At 34.2% G+C, this 25276-nt stretch overlaps 1 protein-coding gene across 1 annotated transcript; it reads left to right on the forward strand.

Moving 5' to 3' along the window:
• Positions 1-604: 604 nt before the first annotated feature.
• Positions 605-24365, forward strand: LOC144451167 (WD repeat-containing protein 26-like). The gene is made up of 13 exons (XM_078141955.1): positions 605-965; positions 1105-1204; positions 1470-1526; positions 5579-5715; positions 15934-16031; positions 17197-17350; positions 18011-18149; positions 19339-19479; positions 21174-21293; positions 21918-22063; positions 22785-22993; positions 23223-23390; positions 24245-24365. Exons 1-13 carry the CDS (start codon positions 760-762, stop codon positions 24310-24312), a joined length of 1743 nt encoding a protein of 580 aa, XP_077998081.1. The 5' UTR covers positions 605-759; the 3' UTR covers positions 24313-24365.
• The last annotated feature ends 911 nt before the right edge of the window (positions 24366-25276 follow it).

Raw genomic sequence — 25276 nt, forward strand, 5'->3', positions numbered from 1 at the left:
TTGTAACTATTATCGTCCTCAACAAAATGCACCTCGAAAAACGACAACAGAATAATCGATTTCTATCATACTTGATATATGCGTGTTGGGAAGCTGGATTGTACACTATAAAGTAATGACTAATTAAATATCTCATATGTATCTCATCTTTTACCATTTGTCTGGTTGTCCCGGGTTGTCTACAATTATGTATTGTTGTTGTTGTCTTTTCTACATTATTGAACTGAACTATAGTGCTCTTTCCATTTTACCAGCAATTTTGTACCTTATGGACTGTAGTGTAAATTACAGCGATGGAAGAAAACGTTTTCTCATCATGAACATGTACAGTGCAAAGTAGTTGATGACTTTGTTCTGTACTCCAACCTATTCTAATGCATATTTATGACAAATTCGGCAGGACTTTATGGTTAGATTCAAATGTAAATATTGATAATAATATTGTCAAAAATTAAATTGCCAAAATAAACGATTTTTTAAAAAGTTTTATGTATTGGAATTTCCCACAGTCCTCCAGTCAGCTGGGCTAATGACGTCATTCAACAACATAAAGCCGAAGTCGATTTTCATTCTATCTGTGTTGTTGTTTGGTTGGCGCTGCGAAACATCCAATTTCACCCAAGTTTTTTCGTCTTTATATTTTCTTTTAGAAGAGATCATATCATCTGTTGTGTTATAGCAATACTGGCCTCCTCGTCAGACTCAGAAAACGGTGGATTGTCTCCGCCACCGCCGAAAAAACAACGTCTGGTCGCCGCCATGCATGCCAATGGCTCTCCGTCCGCTCAGCACAATGGAGACACCAATGACTTTGCAAACGGAGCCACGGCAAGTAACGGTGAAATCGTCACCTCAGATGTTGCAGATCGAGACAGTGCAAAGAGTCCACCTCCCAAGATAATCACCAAAAATGACCGGGAAATCGTGAGACTCATAGGGCAACATCTGAGGATGTTAGGTCTCAAGTGAGTGCAAATCATGTCGCCATCTTGAAGTACACTGTAATTTTTTTTTTCGTGTTCACCATTTCAGTATTTTTTATCGGGAAGGAGGAAACGAGATATGTTTAAGAATATTCACATAGTCTTGCTGTTTCATTTGCAGTCGGACTGTTGATCAACTCATGGCCGAGTCGGGCTGTCGGTTGGAACATCCGTCAGCTGCGAGATTTCGCTCGCACGTCATGGACGGCGAATGGGGAAAGGTGAGATAATATCACGAGACGCGATTTAATTTATTTTTCTTCACTGGGAATGGTGACCTCGAAATTGTATACAGAACAGCACATTCTACGGACAGATTTACACGGCATAAGTGATTTTAAATTTACAGACATGAAAATGATGGAGAGATAACCCCAAAGTAGCTTAACGGCAAAAAATAAACGAATGCATTTTTCAAAATACATGTACTGTTAAATATTTTATTCCTCATTTGACTGTTGGAATACTTATTTCCTGTGTGTTTAGGCAGAGGAAGATTTGAATGAACTGAAAGACCTCATAGAATCTCCTGAAGGAACTTTGGTAAGTATGCCGTAATGTAAACGTAGTGAGACAGATATTTATCAGTATGAATATATGAATAAATACTTGTCTCCAATTAATCATACAATAAACAGAATAAGAGCAACACAAATACAAGATGTCACATGAAATAATGAAAAACTTATTGAAACAAAAATATTGGATATTGGACTGAAACAGTTCCATATATAAAAATAATAAACAAAACTAGAGGGAAGGAAATAGGGCAATACCTGAATAAACAATAACTGTATGATTCAAAGGTTGAATTTGTTGAAGAATGAATGAGTCCTTAGAGTTTAGAGGTGTGAAGAGTACAGGGATGGCTGGACATGATAATGATAGTGACCTAAAATAACACTGCATTGGAAAATACTAGTAGTAGTAGTAGTAGGCAATGCCATGTTGGATATCACAAGATATTTGTACTTCAATGTGTAGGAGGGCACAAGCTGAGCAATCAATAACTGAATTTGGAATAAGTTGTTAACTTATAGATTGTGGTAATTATTTAATTGAGAAAGAATTAATCAAAGTGACTGCATATTTTAGGGAAATAACAACAATTAAAAGGATTTGTTTATACCCACCAGTATATTAGGGTAGTCTTTGTTTTCATGAACAAAGACTTGTGTGGAGGGCAATGTAAGAGCCACATCACACCCAATGCTCCTATTTGTTTTGGAGTCAGCTGAGCTGTTCAAGGATGTCCATTGTGTTGGCCTGTAGTCATTACAATGTCTGTCAAGTTAGATCAAAGAGACCCCCATACAGTATGCAGGTAGCCTCTTATGTAAGGTTGCCGAACTTGATAACAAATAACCCATTTACAGGTACTTTTGTATGTGTCCATTGCAATGGGTTGTGTTGCCACAGTTTTTGCTTAGTGTCACAGTTGCTGAAATAAGGCACATAACAAGTATGGTCATGTATTTTATTGTCACCTTCTGTTTGTTGTGCATATATATTACTTTGGAGGGCCAAAGTTAATAATGTATCATTATTTTCTCTTAAGAGTAATCTTAGATGATATGAGGAAATATCATGAGTAAATGAATCTTGAAGTGTTCTTTTGAACTGTTATAAATGATACAATTATCAGCATCTGATTCACATACATGTATTTACAATAGTAATTAGACCCTCTAATATACGATATATCAGCCTAGACATTATTCTCAGTGAGGTGTTCATCAACCGCAAGTTACAGAAATGCTATTAATAATAAATATTAAAACACAAAATACTAGAAATAGTCCTAAAAGGAAGAAAGTGCAGAATTTGTAATAAATGGTATGACATTTAAATATTTAAAGTGCTTTGTACCAGCAGCCTTTTACTGTAATCAGCATGCCAAGGTCATTTAAACAAAAGAGTCTCCAATAGGCAGTGAGACCCTAACTTTAGTACAGTGTGTTGTGTATATATTTGAAGATCTCAAAACGATAAATCAGGGGCTGTCAGTTATCAGCTCCAAGAGTGGTGCCTAAAATCACAATCCCAGAGTTTAGTTTATATGACATCAATTCTCTATAGATTAGTTTTAAAAAGGAATGACAGATTGAAAAAAACACATAATTATATACATTTGATTCTGTCACATAACTGATTTGATTGATTCAAATAAGTGATTTGTTGATTGATCCAGAAGTAAAAGTTTGAATTATCTCAGTTTAGAATTTTGTGATATAAATGTATAAGCAATTATTTTGTCTGATTTCTGTAAGGGATCAAGCCCACAGCAAATATTATTGAATTCTGTTGATGTTCTGGTGAAATTTGTAGGTGGTGGTAGTTATTTATGTTGAACTTTTCACTCAGCAGTATGGTAATAGCATGGCTCAAATTACAGTGACAGATGGGGGTCACCGATGATCAGAGTTTACGAACCAGTGTCAGTGTTGTAGTAGTTTCAGTTCTGCATATGTAATATTTTCTTTGAGTTCACAAAATATGGTACTGTGCAATTATGTCTTGTGTGTGTGGAGGTCTGTGTCGTTGACATCAATTATAAATCAGTGTACCTAGAGTAGACCATAAGCAGCCATAATACAAGACCTTTATTAGCATCTGGCGAGGTATGATCATATACAGTCAAATTAGATTTACCCAGCTTGTACTCAATGTCTGCAGGCACTAAATTGAAAAGTGTTGGGATGATAGGGTCTGGTCAAAATCACAGCAGTAATATCCTTGTCTACAAACACTATGCTTGAAACACATCAATTAGAAAGAGACACATTTCACTTGAAACATGATATGTGTCACCTTACTGACCCTATAGAATCTATGATCCCAACTGTAAGTCATCCTGCATTGTGAAAGTTGTAGCATTTGAGTAATCCATGGAATAAGTCAATGACTTCCATGATTGCTTTCGTTTAATTTTGACTTTAAAATTAAAATGAAAGTCGATAAATGTATTTACTTTATCAAACAAGAAGTTTTGGTAAAATATGCAAATGGATCTCTTTTTGTATAATTCAGGTATTTGAATATTTTGTTGTAGAGGCAGCTGTGGTCATGAATATATTTGTAACAAGAAAACACCCTCGTCTTTTATCAAGTTGACCATATGGACATGGTCAATAGTTGTAACTTATAGTATCACAAGAAAACTAACTTAACTGTGGAATGGAGGGGGGGGGGGGAGAGTGTAGGGTTTGTATGTGGTTTGCATGTGCCTGTGCCTCTGTAATGAAAGTAATTAAGTGGATTATATCCCAGCTAAAGTCAGTGTTAATGGGGCCATAGGAATGACTCATTGTCTATCAGTATATATTGATAGTGTGTATGTTTTGGGATGAAGGGAGGGGGTGTCTGGTGTCAGGTGTGTATGTGATTTGCATGTGTCTGTGCCTATGTGTTTCTGTGCCATGGAAATTATTGTCCTCTTCCATTAAATTGATCATGTCACAACTTATAAAGTTAGTGTTAGTGGGCACTGCAGGAATGATTCTTTTAATTTTGTCTACCTGTCTGTATGACGTATGGATGGATGGTGTCACTGTGTTTGGGGGAAAGGGTTTTGTGTTGGAATGATGTGTATGTACATGTGTATGAGGTCCGTATGTGTTTGGGCTGTTATGTGTATGTGTATGTGTATGTGAGGTCTGTATGTGCCATGTTTCTGCATCATAAAACTAGTTATTGACTTCTTCCATGAAATGGATCATAGTATAGCATGTAGTCAGTGTAAATGGACCAATGCAGTAGGAATGATACTAGTATATTACCCACCTTGTGTTTGTGTGTGTGTGTGTGTGTGTGTGTGTGTGTGTGTGTGTGTGTGTGCACGTGTGCGTGTGTGTGTTTTGTATGGGGTTGGGGGTTTATAGCTTATATATCTATCATACACTTGTCTTGAACACATCTACATGTATGTAGTCATCAACCATATTGTGGATCAATGTGTTAAGACATAATGCAACCAAAGTATATAAGACCTGTTTTCAAACTTTCAAATATTTATCACATGTTTCAAGGATAATGAGGAGAAACGACAGAATATTTTGTGCGTTGAGGCCATTGTAGTTTCCGAGTAGCGTACTTGCTAGTGAACTGACATACACTATACAATGGTCTGACACAATAGCATTGATAGCAGACAGCAGAAGCAGTGTCTAAGTCCATACATCACTTCTGCCTAATTGCAGAGACGTTCACGGTTTTGATCGACATCCTCTCCCATATCGATAAGTGAAAGTGAATGAAACAACACAGTATGATTTTATCATGTTTAACATTCATATTTTTATTTAAAATGGTTAAATCACAGGGTATCCTTTCCCTTTCATTAAATGTCATGCTTTGAACAATTTTCATGAGTGTCTAGTATGATACAGTAAATAATTTTGAGGTATTTCATGTGGAGACTCACTGTTATTGTATGGTAACCATGGGTAAGTATAACCACAGTTATAAATCTTTGATTATGTATGTCTGTCTGTCCAAAATCTGACAACTGACAACAAGTGTTTCTTTTGTGGTGTAATATAATCTTCTGTTTTATAGACTATTGGATGAATACGGAAATTAATCTTCTTTTCCAGAAAATGAAGTTCCTTCTACTTGAGCAGAAATATCTAGAATATCTGGAAGACACACATGTATTAGAAGCATTGCAGTGTTTACGGCAGGAATTAACACCTCTCAAATACAATACAGAGAGAGTTCATGTGCTGAGTGGGTAAGTGTGTCTTTTGGTGATTTAGTAGAACTTTTGTTACCAAATATCACCCTGCTACAGTTATACATTGTATGTGTACGTTTGTTTCTTTTCAGTTTTCCGCCTCGAGCCATAACTAGTATTTGCAACAGTGTTGTTACCTATGTATCTGTCTGTACATAATAATATTTTCGACTACATTATAACCTAGCATAATGGTAATTGCTTATCAAAAGTGTAATACATGTAAAGTATATTTTGCTGTATTACTATGTATGTCTTTCATATTTTGGTGCAAGTGTTCACTTTGTTTATGACCCAAACACGATCTTCCAAAGTCAGCATTTTGTAGTATGTAAACAATGGTGGTTCAAGTGTCTACCACTACAATAACTTTTTTATGGAATAATGTTTTCGATGGTATTCAGAGTGCCACCGTCATGGTTCAAATTTGTTGAAGCATCATTGATTTCTTCCTGGTGGTCGTATACAATTGATGAACCTTTTTTGAAGAGAATTACTGAAATAATATGAAAATACAGCCCATATATTTTAAATCAGAGTTCTTAGAAAACACACACAAGTTCTAACCAATTATATTGCATTAGCTACAAATTCCAAGAGACATTTAAAAGTTGTATCCAAATGAGTGAGTTGTAATTGGTGGGTGATAGCTTATTTTGGTTCAGAGCATATTTCCTGAGCACAGTATTGTCAACTGTTGTGAATGAATAATCAATAGATTCCCAGCTGATGAAAGATGTCTGAATATGTAAATATACTTTTGTCAGGTGACCATAACATGTAAAGGCTGTCACAGCTTTTCATTGCAATTGAAGAGTAGAATCATTTATTTGTTGTCACTATTTGTATGCAGATTGTATACAGTTATCATTTTATCAATCAGTCATTGTTAAATTTAGAATTCAAATGTAAGGAAAAAAACATGTTTGCAGATGTAGAAATCTCAATGTTTTTGTTCATTTGTGACAGTAATGTGATAAGTGTACAATGTAGATAATCATATAAACTGAGAACTCAACTATCAGAATATTTCAACATTAAGTTAAAACACACTTAACACTGATAAGATGAACAAATTGAGTGTGTGTGTGTGTGTGTGTGTGTGTGTGTGTGTGTGTGTGTGTGTGTGGAAACATTCTGATGACTGAGTTGAGGTATGTATGTATTTGATTATTCAAGGTTAAATAATAATTAGATATTGACATCACTACAATTTACATAAATATTATACATATAAAAAAGAAGGGGTGTTTTAGTACTGGTACTTGAAATAACTAGACTTTCATGTTTGGTTGCTAATATTAATTTAATGGCAACAGCTGTGTATACAAATTTGAGTATATACACATGTATGGTCTTGGTAACTGTATAGTTCAACTGTGAAATTAAAACTGAGTAAATACAATCAACACTGCAAAACCAATCCAATACAACAGGAATGGTTCAATTTCAGTGTTTGTTTTGGGTGTACATGTATGTGTCATTGTTCAAACAAATATTGGACACTAGATATGATATGTGACCTTGACAACATCCTTTCCCCAGACATTGACAATAGGGAAATTTCTGGTGTCCTTTTAAAGAAACAGGCATCATGAGAGACTGAAATGGTCGTAATTGTTTTTGCTCCATGAATTGTTGCAATTATGGTGTTTGTAATAGTGACAGTGGTGTGTGTGGAGTGCTTTAACAGTGAATCTTTCAGTCTACGATGGTGACAATGTGGATCAATATCTTTGAGCACTTTACACTGAAGTCATGTACTGTCTCTAAATTGTTGTGAATAACATGATAAATTCTAGTCTATTCTGAGTGTGTTGATGTATAGCACTTGCACATAAAAAAATGAACAAAATGGATGATATGAAAATGTGCACCTACAAAATGTATTTTCCAGTTGTAGTACAGTATGTAATGATCTTCTCAAGTCTTTTGATACCAAAGTTATACTAGTGATGGAGATGTTATGTGGAAAGGAAAAGTGTCCGTGAAATGCCCACAGAAATGTGCTGAAAGTGTATACATGTGTACAAGAACTACTGTGGCTTCCACAGTGGTCAGTCCTAACCTTACTGAAATATGGATTGTTGTTCATAATTGTAAGTAAGATGATAGCATTAGAGAATGCCAATCATCCCAACAAGTCAGAAGAGTTATGAGTAATAGACAGTTAGTTGGTATATGCATGATATGTGGACATGAAGTTTGTCGGAATAATCAAAGCATTTAAATAATCAGAGTTCATATAATCAGTATTTTACTGTACTTGCAAGATGTCACCATCATGGCTAACAAATTGATGACAAATATAATGCATGTGTACACATTGATTTGATTAATGTATTCTGAATATAATCATTTTAGCTCACTGCAGTCAAAGGCCTGAATTGTCACTACTAGTACTACACTGCTAGCTTCCGAGCATTTGTCAGATGTCTGCATATTGATCTGTCCTGTGCCATATCACTGACATGCATGAATCAAATTCAACCAAACCCAGCACAATGGTCAGATACTATAGTGGGCATTGACATATTATTTTGTTTTGCAACCTCATCAAATGACAGCTAGATTTATTGTTTACATCATTCGTGTCTATTAAATCTGATCAGTGTTGTGTGGGTACACTGAAAAAAGGGGATGTATGGTCAAATAATACAAACTGAGTTAATTCTTATGAATGTAAGTAAAATATGCTACAATGCCATTGGCACTATATTTTTATAAGACACAATTTGCTCAGTAAATGGGATTGTTGATGAAATGAGCTCAGCTTGCATTATTTCCTTCAGTTCATACAAACTATTATAGAGTACATGTAGAGTAGAAAGGGATTCGTGGTAAAATAAAGTATCAAGCGATTGATATCCCAGACGTAATTACATAAAATGGCTAATATTGGTTGAGACATCCATAATGACAAACAGTCATGAACATAATTTCAGATATACGATTGGAAAATTAGATTTGGAAATATTATAAAGGGTAGAAATGTGGTTTGAATTATAGGGGATGGGGCAGGTGTTGGAGTGTTACAATGTAGACTTGTCTTCTCTTGATATTGCTTTCCATGTCTACATAAATTAGTGATCTGGCACATATAGCTTCTTACGTAAAATAAAGTATTCATATATGTAAATAATAAAAAGATTTAAATGTAGATGTAGAACTTCACTAGAAGGTAGACTATAAGGTGAAAGTAGCTTGCTAGACTGTCAGATTTATATCAGCTAGGCATTTTATACAGATTAGACATAAATATTTCTACAAAACTAGTCTAATTAACTAGTAATAAATATGATGAGTCCATGTTATCTACAGTAGTTGGTTTGTTATATGATTTCCCATGTGACCTCAAACATCAAGTATCTACATATAGCAGCTTTGTTGTCAAATATACAGCAGCTGTGAGAAGGGAAAAAGTTATCAACCCTTTGACCTCAATTAGTTATTATCATAACTAACTTTCTAGATTTGAAGAAGTGAGATGTATTGACTGTATCTTGATAAAGGCACAAAATAAACTCAGCTGTTCATTTGTAATGTGATTATCAGTATGTGCTAGTTTTATTTTTGCTAGGGATTGAGTACCCTTGTGCATAAGGAGTGAACATTTTGTAATAGGCTAGTTTCTAGTGCATTGTAATAGCCTGTCTACTGGCTGAATGTGTTATACTACACTCATTGAGAAGTGTCACATTTCCAGTCAATAAACAGGCAAGTAACCCCCAAGTATATGCTGAGCTTTGAAGATTTGTGTGTAATAATACATAAATATATATGATTACAACGCCCCCACCCAACTCTCTGCAACTACTCACCCACCCATTGTTGTACAGTGTTTTGAGTATGTGGAGCATGTTTTGGTTTTAGAGTTGGGCCAATGACCTGTCGACTACCAAATCTTAAAAAAAAGATAAGTAACCATCAGTGACCTCTAGAATGTAGTAAAGAGACAACATGCAATGTGTATTACAGTAATAAATACAACATATGTTGTAAGCACTCTCAAGCATCATTGTTTCACTGTCCAGGATATTTTGGTTACCTCTACAATTCATGAGAAATATTGATATTTTTTCCCCTCTTTTATCTCTGAACCCTGACAGACAAGTGGTCAGTACATGTCACATTCATAGGATTTCATCCATTGCAAATCATTTAAAGTGGGTTGGGGTTAGAATTCTCTGTTGGTTATGACAAGAAATTCAATATTTGTGATGGATACTTTAAACTGTATTAATTCAGTCACACATACATTCTTGAAATATGATGAAATCATCGGTACAAAAAATCTATTCTAAACACAACCGTGTAGATCCTTTAACCCAAATGTTGATATTTAATATATTTAATAAATAATTAGAAGATAACCAAGGCCATCTAAAAATATATTTTTATTATGTCATCAATGTTTAAAATCATATATCTAGTTATGTATGGTATGGGAATATACATAATTTTATGATTGTTTCATAGTCATGCTGAGTTATAAATATGAAATGTTCAGAATATGACAGTTGAGTCACTGGTGATTATTAAACACACATGGTTACAGGTCAAGGGAGATTGTAGTAGGTATGGGCAACCCTAATTATTGTTATGTTTCTTATGACTGACTGACCCAATATTTCCTTGATTCAAATAAATTGTTGCCCCCTCTGACTGGATGAGGACAAAATTAAAATGTCATGGGTGGTATGATGACAACACCAAAAATGAGGTTTGGGTAAAAAGGTTTATTATCATGAACATTTGAGGCTTTTTATAAATAAAATGATTCATGGTTTCCTTTAGTCTAGTTAACTAAATGTTTTCTATGATCTCTCTCTCCACTGTATAGTCAAATGGCGTTCTTTAGAATGTCATTCTTTTCTTACCACTGACAGCGGTAGTTTAATGCTATTGAAGTGTTGAGATAAACATGATGATAACATTATCATGTTCTCAACTTCTCATGTTACTTGGAGGTTGAGTTTGTAGAAAACTGAATGAAGTAACCAATTACAACCGCCTGTCAGTGTGGATAACTATTGGCATGTGCTGTTCACCCTTTCCCCCAGCAGGAGATTTTGGTAAAATTTGTCCAATTGACTATATCTGGAGAAAGAGATGTAGAAAATGACCTCACATATGGTATAATACCCCCCCCCCCCCTAGTTTGCTAAGGCATTCAGACTATTTGTGAATTGAAAGCATCACCAAACATGAGCACATGCACATATTTTTTCATCTTATCTTTTTGAACCTGCCTATCAGTTTCAAAGTGTTGCAATGTTGACTGACAAACATAAAAATAAATATGATCACCCTAATACCCATGAGCCATAAACAAGTACATGTACAAGTATTTGGTTAATTGATATGTTGCTAGCAAATCTATAGGTACATATCCAGATCCTGTAATGGAATATAAAAATGAAATTGATAGTAATTTTAATGGTATTAACCATGTAATAGTTTTGTACATTGGTATCTATTAGTATCTAGTCAATTTGTAATTTGTATATCTGGTCTTACTCAAAACAACTGTGGTCATATATAAATAGAACCAAATTGTGGTCATATTATGATACAGGTGCTAAGGGATTTGTAATATTCTGTGAACCAAAGTGTGGTCATATATGATACAGGTATTAAGGGATTTGTAATATTCTGTGAACCAAAGTGTGGTCATATACGATATTTGTAATATTCTGTGAACCAAAGTGTGGTCATATACGATACAGGTGCTAAGGGATTTGTAATATTCTGTGAACCAAAGTGTGGTCATATTATGATACAGGTATTAAAAATGATTTGTAATATTCTGTGAACCAAAGTGTGGTCATATATGATACAGGTGCTAAGGGATTTGTAATATTCTGTGAACCAAAGTGTGGTCATATTATGATACAGGTATTAAAAATGATTTGTAATATTCTGTGAACCAAAGTGTGGTCATATATGATACAGGTATTAAGGGATTTGTAATATTCTGTGAACCAAAGTGTGGTCATATACGATACAGGTATTAAATGATTTGTAATATTCTGTGAACCAAAGTGTGGTCATATACGATACAGGTATTAAGGGATTTGTAATATTCTGTGAACCAAAGTGTGGTCATATACGATACAGGTATTAAGGGATTTGTAATATTCTGTGAACCAAAGTGTGGTCATATACGATACATTATTAAATGATTTGTAATATTCTGTGAACCAAAGTGTGGTCATATACGATACAGGTGCTAAGGGATTTGTAATATTCTGTGAACCAAAGTGTGGTCATATATGATACAGGTGCTAAGGGATTTGTAATATTCTGTGAACCAAAGTGTGGTCATATACGATACAGGTGCTAAGGGATTTGTAATATTCTGTGAACCAAAGTGTGGTCATATACGATACAGGTGCTAAGGGATTTGTAATATTCTGTGAACCAAAGTGTGGTCATATACGATACAGGTGCTAAGGGATTTGTAATATTCTGTGAACCAAAGTGTGGTCATATTATGATACAGGTATTAAAAATGATTTGTAATATTCTGTGAACCAAAGTGTGGTCATATATGATACAGGTGCTAAGGGATTTGTAATATTCTGTGAACCAAACTGTGGTCATATTATGATACAGGTATTAAAAATGATTTGTAATATTCTGTGAACCAAAGTGTGGTCATATATGATACAGGTATTAAGGGATTTGTAATATTCTGTGAACCAAAGTGTGGTCATATACGATACAGGTATTAAATGATTTGTAATATTCTGTGAACCAAAGTGTGGTCATATACGATACAGGTATTAAGGGATTTGTAATATTCTGTGAACCAAAGTGTGGTCATATACGATACAGGTATTAAGGGATTTGTAATATTCTGTGAACCAAAGTGTGGTCATATACGATACAGGTGCTAAGGGATTTGTAATTTTCTTAGGTATCATATGTCACATTTTTAAAAAAAATATTGAGAGAGATTAGATGAAGGTTTGACAGTATTTGAGTGAGTTGTAATTGAAACCAACCTACATAGAAAGATATATTCTCAAAGGATATCTGTTCAAAAATATGTTTAAAAAAGTGTTTGACAAAATAATGAAAGTAGATAGTGAGATAGTGTATTTATATAAATGGATGAATACAATATGTTGCAGTTTGAGGTACCTATATAAGGTGTTTCACTTTGTACAGTCTTTTGATGTTACATTTGTATTGTGAATTTCATTTGACAGATAGACCTTGTTGTCAGGTTAGTATAGTATTTATCGCCTCTGTCCGTTAATACCATTCTCAATTCAATTTGTCAAGAGTATCAGCTGTGAAATTATGTTTATTAAGGAGAGGTCTATGACTATATCGACAAATTCAACCCCACATTTATATTTGATGTCATTATGAGATGTCACCATATGCTTATAAAATGAAAACATGAACAAACAGACTAGTTATTGGATTGTTTGATATCTTTTCATCATTTTATCAACCATTGCATGTCCATCTCAACATCTGGTTTTACACCATTTTATCAATGTCAAGCTATCTTCTCATTATAAATACTAAGTTCACCATATGAAATGACATGTTTTGCAGACAGTGTCCAATTTATAAATCATAAAACTACTACTACTATCCCCAACTGTAATTGATTCATTTCTAGATTCCCTTACTGATCCAATATATTTTGAGATATAAATTTGTATCTAGATTAAATAATATTACACCTGTTTGTACATGTATATGTACACCTTGTAGTAGTTTGTACATGTAGTTATTTCCTTCATATATCATACATGCATTGAGTTTACAATTTTGTTGGATATACATTGAAATCACTGAAATAGTACCGATTATAACAAATATATGACCAAAGCCTTTTTGTTTTAGAATGTCTACATTTGCTTGTATCTAACTTATAGGATTAAAATATGATATACATTGTAGGGGTCGGCTACATTTAGTTGTTCAATTTGATTTTAATACCACTTTTCTTTTTGCTCTAATTACTTGGATTCTATCCTTTTTATTGCATGTTCATAGTTTGTTTTGATTGCCACTCATTATTCAAGTCCCTTTCCAAACCTCACACACTGAGAGGAATCATTCTCACAGTCTTTCAGAAGCATATCTTTGGTAATGGAGATACAAACTAACATTTATAACAAGTAGAAAAACATAGCAATTCATGTGTACCAACAATATCCATCTGAAAGGTGGGTTTTAACTGCTACTGTAATAGATTTGGAATGGAATTTGAATAGTCTGTCAGATATACTTGTACATGTGTACAGAGTGGTGATAAAAACCAAAACATAAACATGTGTTATACACTACAGTTTGAACAAAGAAGTAAGATTGTATTGAACAAGTACATGTAACTGACATCTATGATCTTCAGAGGAATTTAAAGGTTACAGACATGTACATATATGTACAGTTGTATATATCAGCTGATATTCAAATTCTATGATAGCTAAGTATAAACACTATATAATGTTACTAACAAATCATGCATCTGTTTGTGACTGATGCAAAACACTTTAAAGTAGATTGATTATTGTGGCAAATTCCTTATGAATGAATGAATGTACATTCAAATTCTGAAGAATATACCTTGTAAGTTGTATAATGGCCAGTCATCTGGAAAAGCTTGCGCAACACAACAAGCATAATAAGTAATACGTGTATATATCATTGAAATATTGTATCATCTCCATTACTATAGATACATTGCATATCTTGTCTTGAAATTAAAATGTATGTGTATGTCATATTTTCATCATCAAAGTAGACATTGTTGACATTTGAAAATCGACTGTGGTCATTCTAGATAGTGAGAAATGCTGGCTTGAACTCTAAAAATTGTTGTCATCATTTTGTGCTGTTAGCATACACACAAACAATACTGTGATATTGTAAAAAAAAAAAAAAAAAAAAAAAATGATATTGCATGACATTTATAACAGACAGGAAGCTGTTTTATATCAACCCCAGAGTAATAGTTGTACCGGGAGCATTTGTTGACACAGTCAGATATGTGTTAATATGGCCTCAGGTTAATTTCCATATTTCCCAGTTCATCTCTGTGTTCTTGTTCAGTTGTGCTGACAATATCTTGATATTACAATCATGACATTATGGCATATCACAATAGACACAATATATTGAAGGTAGCTCTGTCAAGACTACCATTAAATGGATATTGCTTTCACTTTGTGCTCTAATGTGAGTGGAAGCTAATTGGTGTGAATTATAGAAAGAAATGCATCGGCTTAGAAATCATGTCAACTCTTGATTAGCTTTCATTTTATGGCTGACCTAAATATACAATTTACATATAGCATTATCATTTCCTAAATTGAACAAAAACTCATTTGCATGAATTTTTAATACCAAATGCTAATTTCATTATTATATAATGGCTGGAGTGCAAGTGTGAAATTTGTGTTTTAATGCTTAAAAAAGATGACAGTGGATGATATGCACATCACAAGATAAATATTATTATAATATTTTAGTTGGCTGTTTTTATGTCGTACTATTATATAAGGTTATAGATGACTATGATTACTTGTAATGATCATTTTATCTGACATGATTTTGATAAATGTATGGATAAATATGAAAGATATTTGCATTTTGTAAATGATATTTTTAGCAATGTTATGTATATATATAGTATATAAACCATGTATGCAAATATAAGGTCAATGAATATATCTAATGTGGCTACATATACATGTATAGTCACTATGGAAATAAATGAGTTGGAGACTCTTGTCTTGACAGTAAGAGGATTACAATGCTATATAAGTGTTTTTATCATGACAAGGGAATCAATGGAGGAAATATGGGATTGCTATAATTAAGATAATGGTTATTTTTATTTTAGCCCTAATCTGACAAATTGTGTATAGATTGCACAATAATGATGTTAAACAAAGCTTGGCATCCCATAATTAAAGTCACAATGTCACATATTATATGGACCAGTCTTTCAGAATATAACGACACAACAACAACAGCAACAACAACATTAACAAAACCCTCATATTTTTAAACGGTAATGATTGATTTACATAACAATAACAGTTATATTGACTTTGACAAATGTGTCAAGATATATATTGTTTGTATTAAATCAGAACATTGACTCCAATCCTTCCATAATTTCCTTGTTCACTCACTCACTTGCATGAATTAATAGAGTTTTCTGTTCTTGATATATTATAGGTTTTTAATGTGCACAAGTCCAGAAGAACTACACAGACAAGCCCATTGGGCAGGTAAAGGTGCTACATCCAGGGCCAAACTAATGGAACAGCTTCAAAGTAAGTTCTCGCCTTCCCAGCAATGCAAATATACAGTGTTAGATTTGTTATGAAAATATGTCTGTGCAGGTGATATAACTAAGTTTTAGCCTTCCCAGCAATGTAAATTTTAAGGTGTATGATTTGTTATGATGAAGAATTATCTGTGCAGATGACATGGGTGGGGGGTGGGGGGTGGGGGTGATTGTTATACTTTACCACTTGACAATATTTAGTCACATCCCTGATAAAGACCTGAGGACAGTAGTTGAAAGCTAAGATTTATTTGAGCATTTTGGTACAGTGCAAAGTTTTACTCTATTTGCCAGTGTTAGATTCGTTGGTGTGATGTAATGAAATAATTTGACTAATTGGTTTACAGCATGTATAAGACCATCGTACAGTAAGCATTTGGATATCCTTTGATGTTTTCCACAGTTGCGTATTCTGTCCCCTCCAAGATCTATGAATTGATGAAACATTCCCTTGAGTGATTTAGATTACATTTCTACAACTAAACCTGTCAGCTCCTGCATTATTAATTCTGCCCTCTAGTGTCAGACAGTGGTAATGAGGTCAATGGGTGAGGGAAAGCTACCATGTCATAATGGTGTGTTTGTTTTTGTTGAAGTTTGTTCTGTACCATGTCACATAATACTAAGCTGGTGATTGTCTGTACTAACCCACCTATGACACTGTTTTACTTTGTTGATTGAACATGAAAAATGGTGTGGTAACTACTGTACTAAAGTAGTGCCACAATTACCTAAATAAAGAGTCATCAGTATTCTAGATATCAGTTGCAAGTAAAATGCCTAAAAACTAGATGCACATGTGACATGTTGGGAAAAAGGTATTATGAGGATTAGATGCTCTGACTAATGTATAAATTATTGTCGGCATAAAATGATATTTCAGCACAGAGATGTTGGTGAAAACAGAAACTATTGAATTACATACACCCTGAAACACATTTTGTTGTTGAAAGTGTATCATATGTCACTAGCCCAGTATAATGTAAGGTACAGACACATCTACTTTTTTTAGGACAGTGTGTTGTGCTGGACTTGTTTCACACATGTCACACGTTTGTACCTTTGTACATTTACTACAAGAAGAGACCAACATGATGACTGTTTGGTTTAAAAGAATTAATTTTGCAGCACTGTTTTATTTGTCAATCCAGCTCTGTTACCACCTTCTATAATGTTACCTCCAAGACGACTACAGACACTACTAAGTCAAGCCATAGAATTACAGAAAGATAGATGTCCCTACCATAATACCAAACATGATGATTCCATCCACTTATCACTCTTGGTTGATCATATGTGTACCAGGTATTCAAAATCTATTTTACTCAAGTGTATTTTAAATGCAATGAAATGATTAATGATTACATAGTCACAATGGTTGATGGCTGGCTCCAAGTCTTCAACTTTGCTGGTTTGAGCCTCAACACTGCCATTGCTTGTGAATGGTTAAAGTCCTTGAGCAAGATTTGAACCATGGGTGTGCCCCAGTCAATCCAGCTGTATAATTGGGGACCTGGTAGGCTAGGAATTGCTATGTGAAGGATGTAATCCTCTACATTTGCACATACAGCAGGGGTTTTATGTTTACCTGGGAGTTGAAGAAGTATACAAAGGCTGCTGTGTTGATATACATGTACGTTCATGGCAAGAATTATAATTGTAAAGCACTTTCAGCAGAGTGGAAAATGTGCCATATTAAGGATATGAAATAATATCATTGCTATAAAGATAACGTGTAATATCTGTGTAATATACATGTACACTTAGCCACAGATAGCATCTTCCTGAGAAATAGACAGTGAAAAAATTGTACATGTAAATGTAGTAATGTTTACAGTTGTTAATTCTTGTAGAGTAAATGTAATTCAACTGCAGGCCTGTTTTGATTGGGGTATTGGTATAACAATAATTATCTGACACTGACCAATTTCTGCTCAATTTACATGCATTACATTTTGTCAACAGGGAACATTTTCCATGTGATACAAGACAGATTCTCAATGAACACTGTGATGAAGTATGGTTTTGTAAATTTTCACCTGATGGTTCCAAATTAGCAACAGGTTCTAAGGATACCACACTCATTATATGGGAAGTCAATGAGGTAAGTTGGATGGCAACCACATAGTCAATGAGGTAAGTTGGCTGGTAGCCAAAGGTAAGTCAGATGGCAACCATACTCATGTAGGAAGTCAACCAGGTAAGTTAAATGGCAACTATGTCTTTATATGGGAAGTCAATGAGGTATAAAGTTGGATGGCAACCATGTCATTACAGGTGAAGACATCAAGGTAATGCTATCAAAGTTGCTACCTAGTAAGACATCTGGGTGAGTGATGTTGAATGACTGCAACAACCAGTACATGTGAAATCAGTGGAGTTTAGTGACTGCCAAGCTCATTATTGTCAGTCAGTCAGGAAGTGGGTTTGATCCCAGGGGTACTCCTTAAATTTTCAGACAGTGGGCATTCAAAACATCTACCCATGTATAATCCAAAGACAGACCAATTGTTAAATGATTTCCAGTCATAATCATTTACAAACAATTACCTTAATTCTGATGCTGTGAAGGTATTTCTAAAGCTTTTCAGAATTTTCAGATGAAAAGTCAACCCATGTATACAGATTTTTTCATGAAAAAGTGACCCATTATGATTTGGTCAGCACATACCTGTATATCTTTGTATGTGAGTACCAAACTTGGTGTGTGAGAAATCAGTGAGGTTAAGGTTCAGGGGCTGCCATTCTTACCATATGGGGAACCACTTAGTTGGCTGCTGAGGTAATAGATTATTTGTTGTGTGATTTGATAGATTTGGATAGACTGATACTGACTGGTTTACATCTCATGCTTTTCCTAATTTGGATAAATTAGTGCCATGTCAACAGTTTGAACAAATTTGTCATGATGGACACCATCATACTACACGTAGTACAGTCATTAATTTGTGTATGTTGGCTGACAAATACTCATGATTTCTTGCTCTTGAAATAATTTATCTCCCTTCAAAATATTCAACAATAACAAAGTATGATTGTGAGTATATGCAATGTAAATTGATTTAGATGTAAAAAAAAAAAAAAAAAGAGGGGGGGGGGGGGCAAAGTGATGGTGGTACACTGTAGATTTTGAAAGATCAAGTGCTCATGTAATGCATAATTGAGTTTACAATATGATGACAACTATGATGGAAACACAGGTGTTCAGTAGTAAGTCACAACACCATCTTGGTAACAATTCATTTCTGACTACTGTGATGCTGATAATAACATGCTTTATTGTGTTTTACCAGGAAACCAAAGAACTTAGACATTTGCATACATTTGAAGGCCATGCCTTTGGTGTAGCATACCTAGCATGGAGTCCTGATAGTAAACTTATAATAGCTTGTGGTCCAGAAGAGAGTTCAGAACTGTGGATATGGAATGTAGAGGTGAGTCCAAACTTATCAAGTATGAATTGTAGTTATGTGGTGTATCATGTATGAAATTGAAAGGAGACAACACTTATATCACATAGAAAGTGTCCATTTTAAACATTATGGGAATCATAATGGTGGAAGGGTCACAGTGGCTGGCTTGGGATCATAAATTGTCAGTTTGAACTTTTGCTGCTGTTATTTGTTTCTCAATGGTTACAGTCCTTTGGCAAGATTAAAACCACTAGTGTGCACCAGTCAACCTTAGCTATATAAGTGGGAACCTGGTAGGACAGATGACAACTTTAAGGGCCCATGTCATATTAGGATGAACATTTAGGTATTTCAGAGACCATGTCCATATTTCAGAGATCATGTCCATATTTCAGATATCATGTCCATATTTCAGAGATTACATGTATGTCCATATTTCAGAGATGTCCATATTTCATAGATCATTTTCATATTTCACAAATCATGTCCATATTTCACAGATCATGTCCATATTTCATGTGTTTGAAATTGATACTGAAAATAGCAAATTTAGGAGATTGAAGATTGAAGATGTGATATCTGGTATTTTTTTTTTTTTTACTGCAAGTGATATTTGTATTTGGAAGTATTGACAAGATTTACATCTAGTTTTCAAAGAATACAAGTAGAACACATTAAATACAACTTGTTATTATCTCAAATATTTATAGCGTAGACAATCATGGAGTCTTCCTCCAACAAAGAAAATCAGATATAATCTTGAGAAATGTGCTCTCATCAGCTAATACTATCCTAGATGGGCCCTTTGTTATATGGAAAGACAGAATAGTATTGGCTAACCAAGTCATTATTTATGTATATGTGGTTAATTTCTTTTTTGCGTAACATGCTTTTGTAATTTTATTTTGGAGTTCACTAATATAGATGGTTTTTTTTATCTATTGTATAAGACAAGCCATTATGTGTAACCTACTGTACCAAATGAAATGGAAATATTTGGAAATGTAACATACCTAGTATTATAATTCAAACATTTGAAATTGTCTTAATCCACCCTATAAAATTCTAAAGAGTACACAATGAATTTATCAGCAGTATACGCAATATGTCCATCAGCAATGTGTTCATGATTTACATGTACGATGTAAGCTGATGTTAGCTCTTGTAGGATAAGTTGTGCATGTGACATTTGCACCCAGTTTATCTGGAACACAAATGTTATGATTTTATAAGTATAAGTCACCATGAGACAGACATATAGTAATTCAATTGGGACTAAGTTCAGTAAAAGTATAAGGACTGTAAATTAGAAATACAAAATGCAATATTGATGTATGGTATAATTTTCTCACATCTTACTTCCCTGACTTATGATATGTATTACTTATAAATTCGCAAAACATAAAAGGTATATTTATTTCATCCCTCATGAAATGTACATACAGCAGTCTGATAAATGATGAAATAGATTCCATCTATCGGGAAATCAATCTTTTCTGGATGCAGTGTAACCAAGATGGATATTAATAAAAAAATGAAAACCCATATGTGCACATTTCTTAGTTTTCAGCAGGGAGATTCAAGTCAAAAGTGTATAGGTCAGTATATTAGGTTCAACCAATCTTTAGGTTGTGGAGTTTTAATCAAGATATGCATATTTACACTTGTAAGTCCAGAAAAAAAGTAATTAATCTTCATGTTTTGTCTGTTGAAAGACTGGTGAATTGAGATGTAAGATGAGCCAATCACCAGATGATAGCCTCACTTGTGCAGCCTGGAACTCAGATTGTAAGAGATTTGTAGCTGGTGGTATGAAAGGACAGTTTTACCAATGTGTAAGTACATCAGTGTATTTGTATAATGTACACATTGCATAGCTTGTCTTGTGCACTCTGTATTCTTTACTTTGATATAGGAAAATTAGTGCATTATATAGGAATGCCAGGATCTTTCAGGCCAAGTTTGTTCTTACAGGTGAGACAGTAAACATTACAAAGTCACATGTGTATCTCCAGGAGACTTTCTAAAATATTCTCATAGAGCTCAGAACAGGTTCATGACTTGTTTCTATTCCCATTTATACAGACTCTAAACCATCCTTAGGTGTGTGCAGAGCTGGAACATGACATTAAAATGTTTTAAAGATACATTTGTAGGAACTGGGTGGAAGTTGTGGTACATTTGTACCAGTAATTTTAGTGATGTACTTTATCACAGCCTGTTCAACAGATTTGTGAAATATGTTCTTATAGATGTTTATAGATTTATTTCATTTATTTTATGTAATCTGTTTGTGTTTGTGTTTGTTTGTTTGTTTGTTTGTGTGTGTGTGTATGTGTGTTTGTTTGTTTGTTTGTAATTCTTCTATAAGCTGTGAGCAGTTTGGAATATGATGTAATGAGAATATAATGTACATGTTCTGTCATTACCATAATTTATTTTGATTTATATCATCACAGGATATAGATGGTAATGTTCTAGATTCATGGGAAGGGGTCAGAGTTCAATGTGTAGCTGTCAAATCAGATGGTAGAGTAGTTCTAGCCTCAGACACACATCGTAGAATTAGAGCTTACAATTTTGAAGAATCATCAGATTATAATATGTAAGTATTCACATTCATTGCTACCTGTCTTCCATATTCTTGTTTTACTGTCGCCAGTCAGTCACTGCAGGAATCAGTAATCCAACTATATGATGATTTTCATTTATAATTATATATTTTATACAAATGAAAGATTTTATTATTCCTTTTCAAAATGAATATTATTACAAACCTACTTACAACAAGAATTGTAGTGCACTTGTATCCAAAAGATACTTTCTCCAAGTATCAAAATATCTAAATTTATGTTTTTTCAAGTTTGATGATAGAGAAACATTTTCACTTGGTGAAAAGACAGATCAGGTGATGTACAGTGCAGGAAGAAGAGGGTGCTTAGAATATGAAATGTCCTACTTTTGCTGTTATTGTTGTGTTTGTAATTTACTGTAGAACTTTGCAGTTTATTGATGTCGAACTGATAACACAGGATCGTGTATCAATATCACTATTGAGTGACTTAATTCCAATATTATGTGCTGTTATTGACTTGCAAGATTCTACAGATGACACTACTAATATGTGCTAGCAAAAACTGTTAAATCATGCCCAGATGCTCAAAACTGAATTTGATTTCATATCAATGAAATATTAGTTCATTTTGTAAGAATGGCAGCCACTGCATGGACCAGTGGAATTAACATGAGAGAATGATTTCCAATATGTACATGATGAAATGTGTGCTAGTTGTTTTCATGTGTTTGTTGTATTCTTGTGTTACCAGAGCCCAGGAGGAGCATCCCATCATGTCTTTCACATTGAATGACAAAGAAAATCTAGCCTTACTCAATGTAACCAGTCAGGGAGTACACCTATGGGATATTCAAGATAAAATACGAATCAGGAAGTTCCAAGGTGTCACACAAAGTTTTTACACAATATATTCTTGTTTTGGTGGCCTAAATCAGGACTTCATTGCCAGTGGTAGTGAAGGTAAGAACATCTCAATATATTCATTCATCTTCCTCATACATGTATTTTATTTAGAAATGCTCATACTAAAAGCTAAGAAAACTGTCCAGGAATCTGTTTGATCAGTCAATAAACCTGCAAGATATGACAAAGATCAACTCCTAATTCATTGTCAATTTCATACTATTCCTTTCTTGTGCATAACTTTTCTGAAACTATTACACCAATGTTTACATTTGTTCTTGATTAGACAATCAAGTTTATATCTGGCACCACAAACGAGAGCTTCCCATTGCTGTACTCCAAGGTCATACACGCACAGTCAATTGTGTGTCATGGAATCCACATATACCTAGTATGTTAGCTAGTGCTTCAGATGATGGAACTGTCCGCATTTGGGGACCATCATTGGAACATGGTAGGTACTTGTTAGGTACTTATTAGGTAAACAGTGTGCAAATTCTCCACTACAGTTGTGATAGATATGGAAGACTAGCTGTGTAAACCTTAGATATACATTATATATTTATATTTAAACTTTATTATGGACACATAGTCCAGAGAAGGAGAAAAACATACCACAAGAGAGCTTCCATTAACAGATATGTAGCAAAAATGACTCTAGACTTTATAGGAACAGCGTCATATTTTTGTATGTCCTGTACGTACTACATCTTATGCATTTCAACGATATGAATACATGTCAACTCCTGGAAATAACATTAATAAAATACAAAGTCATGCAAGCCTTGGAGATAAAGAGTATACAATGATTGTTGATGGAAAGCTAGGATGTAAGGAGGTGATTGTTATTGAGGACTGTGAAAGTGAAAAACTCAACTAAGAGTCCTTGTATGAGCTCCTACAAAACTGCAACCCCTTTGATAGAGATTAGTTTTATTTTCAAATGTTTCATTGCTGGTGGCATGTTCACTCTACGCCTGTGGCCATTTCAGTTTTGCAGTTTAGGTTAGTCATGGCTGCGACATACAACTTGAACAGCACACAGGCTAGTGAAAGTACCTTAGGAGATTCAGTTGATCATCTGACCATCGTCACTAACAATATAGCTCCTGACAATTCCTACATGCTATTAGGTATATATTTCATCAAGTCTGGAATTTTGTTTTGGAATTAGTCACATGCTGTAGCAAGTGTGACTAAGTGCAAAACAGGAGTGGTTGTGACCTTCTTAGAGTGACCTCGCCACCAAAAGCAACGAAGCATTTCAAAATATCGCTATTGTAACTCATATTGTCTGCTTGTTTTCAGATCCACCTGTACCAGAGGCTAGCTGTAGCAATAGCAATGCAACAAATGGCAGCAGTACATCAGTGTAGTGTTCAATGTGATGTATGGGATTAGAAGCCACAGAGAAAAACAAAACAAAGAAACTGTCTTGGCTGGAGTCAGACCTGTTATATTTTGGTATTGTTTTTAAAACATTCATCAGTGCTGTGAAAAGGAACCAGATATGTTTCAATTGCTTTAAACATGACCAGTTTTTTGCCACCATTACTGTCACCACCACCACCACCACCACAAGGATTATATGGAGTAGTGGTTGCTGTGGTTACCACTTGTATTATTGTACTTTTTTTGCTGAAGGGAGACAGAGTTAGACAGTGGATTTATTTGCTACACTTTGTGTTGTTTCTTGTCCTTGGCATAACATGGTAAGCAAGCAAGCAAGCAAGATCAGTGCCTCAAATAATATAAAAAGGACGCTGCAAAGTGATGGGAGCCATGCATTTATGACATTACAATTTATGGCACAGTATTAACATTATGCTAGATTGAAATGGCCAACATGAAACTTCTAGACATTGGAAAGAGAAACTGGAAGTCCATAACTCATCCCACAACCAAACAAGACAGACAAGGGATGGAGAACAGTCCTGCCCAATTATTCATACATACAGTCAATCACTCCCTGTTGTCAACAACTTATGTTATATTTTATGGTGTGCAATTATTGTTGTAGTCCCTGTACTTGTTTTATTTACATAAACACGACTGTTGTTGAATTATTTATTTTAAGAAGATGGAAGGATTGACAGGCATCCCTTTGCAAAATACAGGTCTGGCTTACTGCCCTGAGGAGACAAAAAAAACAACAAAAACAAGACAAAAACTTATATTGAAAAAAAAAAATTGAAATCAAATCAAGACAGCCAAAAGATAACCAGTATATTAAATTATAAGAAATTTGATTCAGTTTGTTTGTGTCACTTGATGATTAGTCAGATTGTTTGTTTGTTTGTAGTTTTGTTTTTCTGTCACATAATATTTTGAATTCAGTTT

Source organism: Glandiceps talaboti, chromosome 2, assembly GCF_964340395.1.
Source record: "Glandiceps talaboti chromosome 2, keGlaTala1.1, whole genome shotgun sequence".
NCBI classification, from domain to species: domain Eukaryota; kingdom Metazoa; phylum Hemichordata; class Enteropneusta; family Spengelidae; genus Glandiceps; species Glandiceps talaboti.